We start from the raw sequence: 15,595 nt of genomic DNA, 5'->3' as shown, positions 1-15,595 counted from the left end.
CTCCAAGTCTCAACCACCTGAGAAGCTAAGATGACAGGCAGGAGTCAATAGTGCCTAGTCGCAAGTCCCTCTTAAGTCACTGAAGCTAAATATTTTTAAGCCTTTCCTGGTCACCCATAGAGTTTGGGCTGCTCTCACAAGCCCTGATCTCCTGATCAGGATCCACATGGATCTATATCAAGGAAATCTCTCCCCACTAAACTCCCTTAGATTTCTTCTTCCACACATACTACTAACCTGTGGCCTTCACTTATTAAGGCTACTTGAAACCCCACAGAATAGAAAATTTTATTACTAGAATAACATGAAGGTGGGTAAGCCTAGGACAGCAGATAGCTCACATGCTAAGTTTTATTCCTGCTAATGTCATCCCTATATCCTTATCTTTTTTTTTTTTTTTGGTTGGTTATAGGGCTTGGGTGCTGTCCCTGTGCTCTTCAGCTCAAGACAAGCACTCTACCATTTGAGCCACAGTGCCACTTCTGGTTTTCTGGTTGGAGATAATAGTCTCATGGACTTTCCTTCCTGGGCTGGCTTTGAACTGTGATCCTCAGATCTCAGCCTCCTGAGTAGCTAGGATTACAGGCATGAGCCACCGGTGCCTAGCCCTATATCCTTATCTTTGCACAGAACATTCAAACTTGTCCTCTAGTTTCCTATAATTTTTCCACAGTAGCCAACCCTTCACCCTCTATTCTCTCAATCAAGGTTTTTATAACTGCCTTTAAGCAGTCTGCCATCCCTATCATGGCCCACCAATTGCCATCTTTTATACCCCAACTCAGTATTTGATATGCATTCTTTGCTGTGCTGAGGTTTTGATGGGAAATGTCCCATTCTATTGCTTGTCATTCCCTTAGAAAGAAACATCTAGTAAAGTTCTGATGGGAGAAAAGAGAAGAAAAAGGTATCATTCTGGTACCTAGAACAAGCAGTGGTGAAAAGGAAAAAGAAACCACTAACTTCTGAACAAGAGAGAACCACAGCTTTACTACACGGCTCCACTGGAGAAAACAAGCAAATCACATTTGGTTTGACAAATTCAGTGCTGAACATTCATTTGTACAGGTGAAGTTTAGGCATCAAAATAGAGCTAATAATGCTTTTTTTCTCTAGCAGTTTCTCATACCACCAGTAGATCCATGTGCTGCTCAATTTAGGGTCCTGGTCATACAGGAAAGGCATGTACAACAGGCACAGAGTCCTGCCACAGTGGATACCATCATCAAAAAACGTGATGGGCGCTTACATTTAAAAGCTTTCTTCATTGTCTCATTTGACTGTTCAATGTAGTCTTGGGTGTGCAAAATGTTGTACTCAATGTTATCCACCAATTCCTGTTGCTCTGAGATGAGTATCTCCAGTTGGAGAAAGATGGTATGTAACTCACTGATCTCATACTCCAGGTCCAGTAGCTGCTGGTGACGGACTTGGACCACAGCCAGGACCTGCTTAGCTTTCAAGATATCTAGATCATGACCCACAATTGGAGGAGCCAGAGAACTAGCCACCATATTCTCCAGGTCTTCCTCCCGAAACTTCAGGCCTGCTAGTTCAGCCTGCCTCAACATCTTCTCCTTCAGCCTTACCCTATATTTTGCCTCACAGACAAAGTGCTGGCTCATGATGGCATGGTAGCGACTGAGGAGGACAGAGAGTTGGCTCTGACGGATGCGGTGTTCAACCCGCCAATACTTACAGTCCGTGGTCAGTTCATGCTGGATGGCAGTTATTTGGGGATAGATGAACTGGGCTTGGCTGGCAAAAGAGGACTTCATGATATTCAAATCATTCTTTTCTGTGAACACACTCTCCTCTGTAGTGCAGCATAATACATCTTGCTGCTTTTTATCTATTAACTCAGACAGCCCTTTTAGATCTGTCAGCTCCAGGGACAGCTCAGCCACTTCCTGAAAGAACTTCTGTAGAGAGTTAGTCTCACTGTCCTTGAAAGCTGCATTGTCAAAAACCAAATTATCGTCCAACTCTGCAAAGTCTCTTCCTTGGTTTACTAGGCTTTTCAGTTCCTCAAGCCTATCCTTCATCTTCAGCTCTAGCAGTTTGCCATAGTGGAAAGACAGGAAATACTGGCCTCAGCTCTGTTTAGTGATGTGTGGAGACATGAGTAGCTCAGTTTTACGTCAGTGGAGGCTATTAAAACTCTTCTTCCCAGGTAAGCAAATATTGGCAAAGTAAATAGGCTTCTGCTTTGTTGGCTCAGTATCAGGTAGTAAGGCACACAGGATTGGCTAAGTTGTATGCCAGGAATGGGCCAGACACTAACCTGATTTGTTAAGAGTTGGGGCAAGAGTACATTTGAGCATTGGAGAGCACGGCCAAATGGTAACAAAGACAAAATCTGGAGTCGGAACACTCCCAGAGGCATTGTACCTGACTGGGTTCATGGAAGGTAAACAAAGGGGTAGAAGACACAGGAAAGCTCATGTGATTGGAAAATTCTCTGTGACAAGTGTGGTTTTCTTATTTAATATGGTTACCAGTTGGGTGCCAGTTGCTCATGCCTGTAATCCTTGCTGATCAGGAGGCTGAGATCTGAGGACTGCAGTTAAAAGCCAACTTGGGCAGAGAAAGTCTGTAATACAAACTTTTTTTTGGTTGGTCATGGGGCTTGAACTCTGGGCTTGGGTGCTGTCCCTCAGCTCTTCAGCTCAAGGTAAGTGCTCTACTGTTTGAACCACAGCACCACTTCCAGTTTTCTAGTAGTTTATTGGAGATAAGAGTCTCACAGACTTTCCTGCCAGCGCTGGCTTTGAACCATGATCCTCAGATCTCAGCCTCCTGAGTAGCTAGGATTATAGGCGTGAGCCACCAGCACCCGGCTTGTAGTACAAACTTTTATCTCCAGTTAACTACAGAAAAAAAAAGCTGGAAATGGAGCTGTGGCCCAAGTGGTAGTATACTACCTTAAGCAAAAAAGCTCAGAAGCAGTGCCCAGGCCCTGAATTCAAGCCCCAGGACCAGCACTCACATGCATGCCAAAAAATGATAGTTAGCTAAATTGGCTCTGTAGAAGCATTGGCCTATAGTCTTACTAGCTTTGAGCCCCTGTGTATGATGCAGAAAAAACTCCTTTAATTAGAATTTCAGATGTCTCAAAATTTAGCACTGTTTACTTTTTTCATTTTAAAGAGTTCTCGTAACTTTTTTTTAAGGTTTCATGAATTTATGGTCCAAGGTCACAATTTCTGTAAATCTGTTCCTTGGTCAGCAAAATGGAAGAAATAATTATACTTCCTAAATAAAGTTGTAATAAAATAAAATAACTAATATATGCAAACTTCTTCAAATAGTATCTGGCAAATAATGAGGTCTGTTGTCAACTTGATAACTATATTATTAATGTAAAACATCTGCATAGGCACCAAGGTCAACCTTTCAGTGAATGCTAAAGTTACTCAGTATGAAGGGAAAAAAATGTGTTCTCAGCACTGCCATCTGTCCTTCCAAAACTCTTTTCCCTTCCATGAGCCTTTTTTACTCCACTGATATCCAACATTAGTTTGCTAGCTTTAAATGTGTAGAGAATTGGAGCATGACACTATTTTCCTATATGCTTCCAGCCTTTACTGAAATCCAACAGAACTACAAATTCTGACAACTCAATCAGTAGTGATCATGAACCTCATTATTTCACAAATGAGAAAAAATGAGAAAAAATGTTCAAAGCTACAGAACTAGTTGATAACCAAACTAGGACAAAAAAGTTCATGACCAGGGCTGGGAATGTGGCTTAGTGGTAGAGTGCTTGCCTAGCATGCATGAAGCCCTGGGTTTGATTCTTCAGTACGACATAAACAGAAAAAGCCAGAAGTGGTTCTGTGGCACAATTGGTAGAATACCAGACTTGAGCAAAAGAAGCTCTGAGACAGTGCCTTAGGCTCTGAGTTCAAGCCCCAGGACTGGCAAAAAAAAAAAATCATGAACGAAAACTTCTACCATCTGAACACATATTCATATTCCTTTCCTTTATGAATGTGAATTAATTCATGCTTATATTGTCTATATTATTCCCCCAAATAATCTATAATTTCATCATGGTATTATAAATACACTGTATCATATCCCCATGTAATATTTCTTTTTTTCAGGCAGAAAAAGTTTTATTTCTGAATTGCTGCCCCGCTGGGCATGGTGGGAACACAAATGGCCAAAAGGGCCCATATAACATTTCTCATACCAAGAGTGTTAAATGAAATACAAAGCAAGTGGAAGCAAGGAGGAGGAACATTTAGTAAAATCAAATTACAAAGGGGATATTCTCTGTGATTCATTTTAGGGGGAGAAAGCATGAGACTTGGATAGTTCTGATGCAGGTGAAAAGCCAACGACTTTACATAGAGGAGAAGTTCCCACTATTGAGCCCTACCATGTACCAGAGTCTGTTATCAACTATGCATACTGTTATTTAACCCTCAAAAGAAATTTGTGACATGAGAATGACTACCATGTTCATTATTTTATAGATGAGAAAACTGAGGCCCAGAGAATAGGGTTACAAAATAAAATACAGGATTCTAATGAAATTAGAATTGCAAATAGATAACAAATAATTTTATTTCAATTTATTTCATTTCATTTCAATTTTTATCTTATTTTATTTTGCTAGTATTTGGGCTAGAACTCAGGGCCATGGCACTACTCCTTAGTTTTTTACATTCAAGACTAGCATTCTACCTTTTGTACCACAGCTCCACTTCCAGCTTTTTGCAAGCTAACTGGAAAACAGAATTTCACAGACTTTCCTGCCTGGGCTAGCTTCAAAGTATGATCCTCAGATTTCAGCCTATTGAGTAGCTAAGATTACAGGTATAAGACATTAATGCCCAGCTAATTTTAGGTTTTGAACTTTATACTGCTATCCATAGTGATATTCTGAAATTTTCTGCCAGACTCACACACAAAAGGCAAGAAACACCTTTCTTTAGTATAAGTGATATGCTCCAGTAGTCAGTTGGTGTAACTAGCATATTTGCATGTTATAGTTATCATTGAGAGAGAGTTAACATATGAGTACAATGGGAGAAAGGCAGATGGGGTAAAAATGGTGAGCATTTATAACCAAATTAAGCATTTAAATGATGTGATAAAAGTTAACACAGGGCTGGAGGTGTGGCTAGAGGGTAGAGCACATGACTAGCAGTCCCATAAAAAATTCATGCAGCCATTATGGAAAACAACATGAAAATTCCTCAAAAAAAGGAAAAACTAAAGGAGCTGGGAATGTGGCTTAGTGGTAGAGTGCTTGCCTCACATGCACTGCATTTTATGTAGTTCTGGATTCGATTCTTCAGAACAACATACACAGAAAAAGCCAGAAGTGGTAGAGCACTAGTGTTGAGCAAAAGAAGCTCAGGGACAGAGCCCAGGCTCTGAGTTCAAGCACCAGGACTGGCAAAAAAGAAAAAGAAAAACTAAAAATAGAACTTCCAGATGATCCAGCAATCACACTAGTATGTATTCAACAGAAATGAATTGAGTATATTGAAGAAATACCTTCATGCTGGTGTTCATTGCACCACTTTCAGAATAACCAAAATGTGGCTACTAACTGTTGAATAAATAAAATGTGGTACTCACACAAAGTGGAGTACTATTAAGCCAAAGAGTGAAGTGCTGTCATTTGTAACAACATGAATATAACTAAATATAACTATGTCATGTGAAATTAATCATCACAGAAAGACAAGTACTGTATGATCTCATTTATATATGTAAGTTTTTGTATTTAAAACTTTTTTCCAAGTTTATTTATTTATTGTTAAGGAGGTTACAGTTACATAAGTAAGGTAGTGATTACATTTCTTGTCTAACTTGTTATCCCTTCACTCATTTTTCTCCCTCTTTCCCTACTCCCTCAATTTCCCTCCCCCAAGTTGTACAGATCATTTACAACGTGTCTTGTGAGCACTGGTGTTGCACTGGTTCCCCCCTTGTCCTTTGTCTCACCATTTTGTTGTTCCCCTTCCCTTCCCTAATTCAGATAAATGTGTATCCAATACCCAAGGCACCAAAGTCAAGTGCAGTGACAACAGGGGATATACTATATGCATACAAAGGAAACAAGAAAAATCACATAGTACATTAAAAACAACAACAACAAAGAAAATCCTCTTGTATCCATGTCTTGAACTTCATTTTGTTTAGCACCATCTTAATGGTCATATGTGCATAGCTATTGAGCTATTCTGCTCATCTGCTAAAAGTATCCTAGATATGTACTAATTATTACAAATAAGGGAAACCATGGGAGCTGTGTTTCTTTGTGTCTGGCTTACTACATGATTTTTCCAAGTCTTTCCATTTCATTACAAATGAGGTGGTGTCATTCTTTATATATATATATATATATATATATATATATATATATATATATATATATATATATACCACATTTTCTTGATTCATTTATCTACTGAGGGTCATCTGGGTTGATTCCATATCTTAGCTATGGTAAATAATTCTGCAATAAACATAGTTGTGCTGGTAGCTTTAGTGTGGCTTTGTTTGTGGTCATTTGTGTAAATGCCCAGACGTAGGTGTATGTAATATTGAAACGAAACAAATTCAGTCAGGGGTTGATTGTAGGAATAGATCTGTGGAGATACTGGCTTCAAAATACAAATGTTCAGTAGGAGGCAAAGTTTAATGGATTTACCATACAATTTTGTGATTAGAGTCACAGTCGTTAACATTGAAAAGTATTTTTGGAAATTGACAATAGAGTTTGTGTTCTTACTGTAACAAGTGGTAAGTATGTGAAACAGTGCCTATGTTAATTAGCTTGTTTTAGCCATTTCACAGCAGTATATATGTATTTCAAAACATATCATACTAAACAAATATGTTTTGTCCATTTTAAAAGAAGAGGATGGGGAATCTTTGGGTAATAGATAATTTTGTTTATCTTGACCAGAGTGATAGCTTCTTAGATACATACATATGGTAAGATGTATTAAATAAATTGGGCAGGGTGGATCATGCTTGTAACCTTAGTTATTCTGGAGGCTGAGTTTAAAAATATGATGGTTTAAAAGTAGACTGACGGGCTGGGATGTAGCTCAGTGGCAAAGCGCTTGCCTAGCAAGTGCAACGTCCTGGGTTCGGTCCCCAGTACCAAAAAAGACAAAAAAAAAAAAATAGTAAAAGTAGACTGAGTGTAAAAGTTTGCAAAATCCCTTCTCTAGGTGTGGTAGCTTTTATCTGTCATCCTAGTTATGTGGGAGCCTGACATCAAGAGGATTAAAGTTCTAGGATTAAAATTCACAAGAATCCATCTTAATGGAATAAGCCGAGCATGGTAGTGTGCTGCTATCAATTTAGCTATGATGAGAAGCATAGAATAGGAGGATGGTGATTCAGGGCCAGGCAAAAAGGAAGCCCCTATCTGAAATTAACCAGTACAAATAAAAGAAGCTGGGTATGTTGCTCATGTGTAGAATACCACTCTAGCAAGCATAAGATCCTGAATTTAAACTCACATACTGTTAAAAATGTACCAAATTGTGCAGCACCAGTGGCTCATGTCTGTACTAGCTACTCAGAAGGAGGAAATCTGAGGATCAAGTTTCAAAGCCAGCCCAGGCAGGAAAGTCCATGAGACTTATCTCCAATTACTCACCAAAAAGCCAGAAATGGAGCTGTGGCTCAAGTGATAGAGTAGTATTATTGAGCAAAAAACCTCAGGGACAGTGGCCAAACCTCAGTACTTGAACACAAAAAACATATCAAATTGTAACTTCAAATATAAACTATAATACATTAATTATGCACTAAAAACAAGTTTTGTTGCTTTGTATGCCCCTCCCCCACAGTATAAAACCCCTGTTTTCACTGTATTTGATGTTGGTATAATTTGTGGAGGGGAAGGGGAAAACAAATAGTTTAAATAGGGATACAGGTGGACCCTTTGAAACAATGAGATGTACAAGACATCATGTTGAAAAAATGAATTTACAACTTTGGTGGGGGGGGATGGGAAGGGATGGGAAGGGGAAACACAAGAGGAGGCAACAATGCTTGATAAGAAATGTACTCATTACCTTGCTCATGTAATTGTAACCCCTTTGTACGGTATTTTCGCAATAAAAAAAGTTTTATGCAAACAAAACAGGGCAAGAGGTGATGTTGTGACTACTTTGGAAATAATGTCTGTATTATTCATTATATATCTGGCTTTATAATAACCATATCTTGATGATGGACATCCTCTTCTCATATTTTGTCTAAGACTCTTGAATCAACATGCACAATTTATGTAGACACATGGGCTTAACTCATGTTTAGTAATCACACTCTTACTCTAGTACAGTTTCAGTTATATTCTTAGCTCAATTTGCTTTGTGCTTGATCTAATTCATTAACCATTAATTTACTTATTTCCTCTCTAATTCTAAAAGTGATAGAAAGTATTCATCTTTCTTTAGAAATATACTGATAGAGGGCTGGTAATGTGGCTTAGTGGTAGAGTGCTTGCCTAGCAAGCATGAAGCCCTGAGTTCAACTCTTCAGTGCCACATAAACAGAAAAAGCCAGAAGTGGCGCTGTGGCTCAAGTGGTAGAGTGCTAGCCTTGAACAAAAGAAGCTCAGGGGCAGTTCCTTGAGTTCAAGCCACAGGACTAGCAAAGAAAAGAAATGTACTGATAGAGCCAGGATCGTTAGTGTTTGCCTGTCATCCCAGCTATATGAAAGACTGAGATCAACAGAATCATAATTCCAGTATAGCACAGACAAAAGATATCATGTGATTCCATATCAACAGAGGAACCTGGACATGGTGACATGAAACAGTCATCCTAGCTATGTAAGGAATATATACATATATATATATGTATATTAGACTATATACATAGATAGATCTCTCTATATCTTATATATATGTATATATTAGAGATCACAGTCCAAACTCCTTTAGGTAGTAAATAAACAAGACCATGTCTCAAAATAACCAGGGCAACAAAAGGACTAGTTACATGACTCAGTAGAAGAATGTTTACCTAACAAGTGAAAAGCCCTGAGCTCAAACCCTAGTACCATTAAAACAAAAAAATAAATAAAAATAATAATTACTGGTAGTATGTAAATGAAGTCTAGCCTCAGGCAAATTAGCAGATATAAGAAATGTTTTCATATCAGTTAAAGCAAGCAAATAAAATACAACTTCAAGCACACAGGCTTTTATTTTTTTAAGAGTAATAAAACCTTAAACCAGCCACTGGTGACTCAAGCCTATAATCCTAGCTACTCAGGAGACTGAGATCTGAGGATTATGGTTTGAAGACAGCCAGAGCAGGAACGTACCAGCAAAAGAGAGAGAGAGAGAGAGAGAGAGAGAGAGAGAGAGAGAGAGAGAGAGAGAGAGAGAGAGAGAGAGAGAGAGAGAGAGATAAAATCTTGATTTTTTTTCACACTTACTTAAACCAGACTAGTAATCAAAGCTCATTACCCATATTTAAAAATTAGCTGCTAACCATAGCTAAGATATGGAACCAACCCAGATGCCCCTCAGTAGATGAATGGATCAAGAAAATGTGGTATATATACACAATGGAATTCTATGCCTCCATCAGAAAGAATGACATTGCCCCATTTGTTAGGAAATGGAAAAACTTGGAAAAAATTATATTAAGTGAAGTAAGCCAGGCCCAAAGAAACATAGGTCCCATGGTTTCCCTTATTTGTAATATCTAGTATATGTATGAGTCAAGCGGAAAAGGTCAGATAATGTGATGTCAGGAAAATGAACCCTTAGATATGTATTTTAATGTTTTTTTCTTTCATGCATGTGTTTCTAATGCATTTATAAGATTATCTCTTTGTAGCTTTGTATGTCCCTCCCCCACAGTATAACCCCTGCTTTCACTATATTTGATGTCAGTATAACTTGTGGAGGAGATGGGGAAAAACCAGTTGTTTAAGGATACAGGTGGACCTGTTGCAACAATGAGAAGTACAAGATGTCATGTCCAAAACAAGCTTTACAATGTTGGTGCGGGGGGGGGGGGGGGGGAAGGAATAGGATTGAGATGGGGGGGAGGGGGGAGGCTGGGAAGGGATGTGAAGGGTAAACAAAGGAGGAGGCTGCAATGCTTGGTAAGAAATGTACGCATTATCCTGCCCATGTAATTGTAACTCCTCTGTACAGTATGTTCACAAATAAAATTAAATTAAATTAAAAAAAAATTAGCTGCTAAACTACATTGCAGGAGGCTCACACTTGTAATCCTAGCTAATCAAGAAGATTATTGTTCAAAGCCAGGCCGAATACAAATGTGCACAAGACATCATCTCCAAAATAACTACCCAAAAGCTAGGCTGGAGGACTGGCTCAAGTACTAGGGCCCTAAGAGAACAGCCAGGCCATCTAAACAAACATGAAACTGAGTTCAAACCCAGTGCCAGCAAGGAGCAGAGAGTTAGGAAGTATACAGAAGAATTTTTGCTTTTAAACTGGATGGTGATTCTCCAGCAGTTAGAAACTGTGTTATTTCATCCTTCCATCTCAGTACTCACTTAACATTCAAGTGTTGTTTGAGAGAACTAGTAAATATATTAACAAATAAATAAAATAGCAGAGAAAAGTGTCTAATTCCCTACAAGGTCCTGCATGGGTTTTAAGGCTACCTAGGATTCCCTGGAACTGATATACACAAAAACAAATTCAGAGCTTGGGTCCATAGGGCCAATTCAGTGACCTACCCAGACAGACTTGGACCCTAAGTGTGGTAAAATACAAGACCATGGGAACAAGTTTGAAGGATGGAGCCACAGAGGCCAGCCACACACTGACTAGGCCTGACGCCTGTGTTCATAGGCATCTGCCTAGTGTTTGAGGGCAGTGGGGCTAAACTGTTGCTGGGGAAAGCTTGTGAACCTCGGCTCTCAGGGACTTTCCTGGCAGTGGTTGTACTTGAAGCTTGGTCCTGGGATCCCACCTTGGCTATGAAAATTGGCCTGACACTGAAGCAGGCCTGAGGCCTGTGGCATTGGGGACCCTCTGAATGCTAAGGGTTGTCTACAGCCTGGCTCAAGTAGGTCAGCCATAGCAATGGGGCAGCCCAGAGAACGAACTGGCCAAGCAGACTTAAAGCCTGGGACTACAAAATGCATCCTTGCACAGAGCCAAGTCTGTGAATACTATCCTGGATTCTGAAGCTATCGGGGCTTGTGTAACACTCAATTATTACTAGAGTGGGTCTGGTTTTGGAGTTAGATGCCAAGTTGAGTGCCCCTCTCCCTCTCCACATGAAGTGTATGTCCATAATGTGCTGCTTGGCATTAGAGGAAGACTGACTAAGGTAACATTGAACTTGCCTTCTTATAGTCTGCTTAATTTGTGTTATGGATAGGTGCTAGAATTTCTCACTTGGGGAGATACTTTTATGTGTAAAGAGTTGTTTGAATTTGTACTTCTTTGGTACAATAAGGACTCAAAAGTCCTATTCCATCATGTTGCTGATACCCATCCACATTTCCTACCATCCATGCTCCTCTAGTAATGTGAATTTACAAATATCTCATTTAGAGATATTGCTTAGTCTTTAACTTGTTTAAGCTGTGTTGGATTTTCAAAATTTGTTTCAATCAATGAAAGAAATGTTATGCAAACTACCAAACTGCATCACAAAATTCAATGCAGAGTTAAGAAAAATGAAGGAGAATGATGATAGAAATGACACCAATCAAAATGCATTGTACTTATAAACTGACTTGTTGAGTTGAAACCTCTTTGTACAACTGCTTAAAAATAATACGAAAATAAAAATTTTTTAAACGGAATCTGTAAATGTACTAAAAATATTTCCATACATCCTCATAAAAATGCAACCATTGCATTCTCTGATTTGTTTACTGAAAGTCATTGAGTAACATCTGACTGCCTTGAATAAACTATCTCAACACAAAATCCATATGGAAAGATCCTAAGACCACATGAAAATTGAGAATATACCTTTCTGTTCCAACCATCAAAATTACTGACACACAAAAGCCAAGATAATGAGTCTGGTATTAAGCAAAACAAAACAAAAACATAAAATCACTAGATGCATAATTTTAGGTCAGGGCCAGAAAATGCATATGGAATCTTTCATGAGCTCTCCCTCTATTTGCAATTCACCATCTCATCGTCCAATAACTATCCCTCCCCTAGCCTCAGGCAAAATTTTCTGCCATTGGTGTTTCCATTGTACTTAAACAGATTTCTCTTTATATCTGTATGTATTATATAAACATTATAGTTTTATGTATGTATACATTATATATTTATAAATATATATATAATATAAATATTTATAAATTCTATTTATTCATATGTGTTTAAACATTTCTCATAATGTATTTCCCTGTGCCCTGTCTTGGGCACAGGGACCATTTCTTCCTCTTTGTAACTTCAGCTCTGTATGTATCATGACATGGTGCACTGACTCAAGAATGGCCTACAACAATGGGTTTGAATCACTATTCAGGTACTTACAGACTTAAGCAAGTTACTCAATTTTTCTGTACTCTCAGATGTGGGAAGTGACTACCCCATAGGAATGTTGTGACAATAGGATGAAACAATGCATCTGTCACAAATGCAGAAAGGGTTCATTTATATTAACTTTTGCCACTGCAATGAGACTAGCTTTCACTCTTTAAGGACTTCTGTATCTGAAGCTATTAACCACCTTCCAGACATGTAGTGCCTTTGAGTTACAGGTCTACATAGTGTGTGGATTTTTTTTAGAGCTGAACATTATGATACTCATTAAAAATATTTTGGACTTAGAAGAGGAACAGAAAGGTGAAATGCCTATCTGCATCTGATTATACAAAATAATACTTATCAAAACAAACTGCAGCAAATAGAAGCAAGAGATTTTTTCTTTTTTGTTGTTTTGGTTTTCTTTTCTTTTTGTTCTGTTTGTTCATTTACATGTCTTTGGGAATGTAAGAGGGTTACAAAGAAATGGAGGGACCAATGATGAACAAATGCAGCAATGGTATTCACTGGATACTACGTTAACAATGAACGACACAACTTATAAGTGGGGTTGAGAGAGCATGGGAAGGGGGTGACACTGTTTTAAAAAAATGTACTCTTTACATGTAACCCCTGTGCATATCACCTTTATAATAACAATTTTAAAAATTAAAAAAAAATTGGAGCCACACAACAATGTCTCATGCCTGCAATCCTAACTATTCAGGAGGCTGAGATCTGAGGATCACAGTTCAAAGCCAGCTTGTACAGGAAAGTTCATGAGACTCTTATTTTCAAAACAAAGCCAGAAGTGAAGCTGTGGCTCAAGTGAGAGAGCACTAACCTTGAACCAAAAGCACAGAGACAGCCCTCAGGCCCTGAGTTCAAGCCCCAAGACAAGCACAAAAAGAGTGGGACTATCAAGAAATAGAAAAACAGGGGCTGGGAAGGTGGCTCAGTGGTAGAGCGCTTGCCTTGCATGCATGAGGCCCTAAGTTTGATTCCTTAGCACCACATAAGCAGAAAAAAAAAAGCCAGAAGTGGTGCTGTGGCTCACGTGGTAGAGTGCTAGCCTTGAGCTGAAGAGCTGAGGGACAGCGCCCAGGCCCAGAGTTCAGGCCCACGACCGGACGCCCCCCCCCCAAAAAAAAATAGAAAAACAGTAGATGCTGTAGGGGATGTGACCAAAAGGGAATACTACTACACTGTTGTTGGGAGTGTAAACTTGCTCAACCACTCTGGAAAATAGCAGGGAGCTCCCCTATGACCCAGCAATCCCACTCCTGGGCATTTACCCAACTGACCACAAAAAAGGCTGTCCTAACCTACCAGCACAAACATGTTCATTGCAGCCTTATTTACCACAACCTAGATATGGAACCAACCCAGATGCCCCTCAGTAGATGAATGGATCAAGAAGGTGTGGTATATATACACAATGGAGTTTTATGCTTCCATCAGAAAGAATGACATTGCCCCATTCATAAGCAAATGGAGAGACCTGAAAAAAAATATTAACTGAAGTCACCCAGACCTGAAGAAAAGTAAGTTGCATAGTTTCCCTCATTTGTAATAAATACAATATGTCTATGATATTCTTTTTTTCTTGGCCAGTCCCGTGGCTTGAATGCAGGGCACTGCCCCTGAGCTTCTTTTGCTCAAGGCTAGCATGCTACTACTTGAGCCACAGCCCGACTTGTGGCTTTTTCTACGTATATGAACCCAAGGCTTCATCCATGCAAGATAAGCACTTTACAGCCAAGCCCCATTCCCAGCCTGTCTATGATATTCTTAACAAGGGATCTAAATAACCCAATTGCTGATCACATAGGACCATATATAATGAAGATATCAACATGAACTCTAAGAAATGGAAAGCTCTTGGTCCTTATTATGTCCTGTATGTAGTTATTTGGGCTTTTTTTGTTTCTCTTAGTTTTCTGTACCTTGTGTCTTGCATATAAATTTATTCAATCTTTGAAAGGGAAAGAGAATCATATAAACAGCAGAATGAAAGGATGAACTAGTGCAACATAGATACTCACCTGACACTATGTTGGAAATGAAATCTACAACTTGTGTGGGGAGGGGAACAGGAAGAGGTAAGAAAATGAGAGATGGTAACAGTGTTTAAAAACAAATATACTGGGCTGGGAAGCTGGCTCAGTGGTAGAGTGCTTGCCTTGCATGCATGAGGCCCTGGGTTTGATTCCCCAGCCCCACATAAGCAGAAAAAAGCTGAAAGTGGTGCTGTGGCTCAAGTGGTAGGGCACTAGGCTTGAGCTGAAGAGCTGAGGGACAGCAGAGTTCAGGCCCAGGTCCAGAGTTCAGGCCCCATGACTGACAAAAATCAAACCAATCAAATGTACTTATGACATTACTTATGTAACTGTAACCCCCTGTTCATCACCTTTTCAACAAAGATTTTTTTAAAAAAGAAAAAAAAATGAAAGTGCATGAACCACGAAGTTTCTGCCTGCAGAGCACTGTCTGGTGTTCAATAAATATTAAATGAATGGGAAAAAAGTTATTTTAAGAAGCTCTTTTGTTTTGATGGCACTGAGGTTTTGAATTCAGGACCTGTGCCTGCTAAGCAGACACAAGAGCCCACAGAGCTGTGCCTGCAGCCTGGATTTTTCTTCATTATTTTTGAAATAGGCCTTGCTTCCTGCCAGGGTGTGTGTGAGCCTGAGCCTGGTCCACCTAGGTTCCAGTTCTCTGTAGACACCAGATCACTGTGTCCAGCACCACTATGTCCAGTTCTTCATTTAGAAGGAGTCAAGTGAACATTTTTTTCCTGCCTGGCCTAACTTCAAACTGGAACCCCAACAATTTCAGTCTCCCAAATAGTTAAAATTTACAGGTATGAACCACCTGTACTTGGGTTGAGAAGCTTTTTGAAGATGGCTCCCCCTCCTAAGAATTTTAAAGTCATTCAATAAAAATTCATTTGTTGCCAAGCATTGGTGGTTCATACCCATAATTGTAGCTACTCAGGAGACTTACATCTGAGGATCATGTTTTAAAACCAGCCTACATAGAAAAGTCTGTGACACTCATCTCTAATTAACCATCAAAAAAGCCAGAAGTGGAGCTGTGGCTCAGCTATT

The 15,595-nt window shown here is 39.3% G+C and overlaps 1 protein-coding gene across 1 annotated transcript; it reads right to left on the bottom strand.

Moving 5' to 3' along the window:
- Positions 1-1,151: 1,151 nt before the first annotated feature.
- LOC138839814 (syntaxin-3-like) lies at positions 1,152-2,045 on the bottom strand. Its single transcript, XM_070039347.1, has one exon. It carries the CDS (start codon positions 2,043-2,045, stop codon positions 1,152-1,154), a length of 894 nt encoding a protein of 297 aa, XP_069895448.1.
- Positions 2,046-15,595: the final 13,550 nt, after the last annotated feature.

Source organism: Dipodomys merriami, unplaced genomic scaffold (assembly GCF_024711535.1).
Source record: "Dipodomys merriami isolate MVZ:Mamm:240054 unplaced genomic scaffold, mDipMer1.0.p SCAF_3, whole genome shotgun sequence".
Classification (NCBI taxonomy): domain Eukaryota; kingdom Metazoa; phylum Chordata; class Mammalia; order Rodentia; family Heteromyidae; genus Dipodomys; species Dipodomys merriami.
The sequence above is the reverse complement of the archived record's forward strand: the minus strand, read 5'-3'. Positions and strand labels throughout refer to the sequence as shown.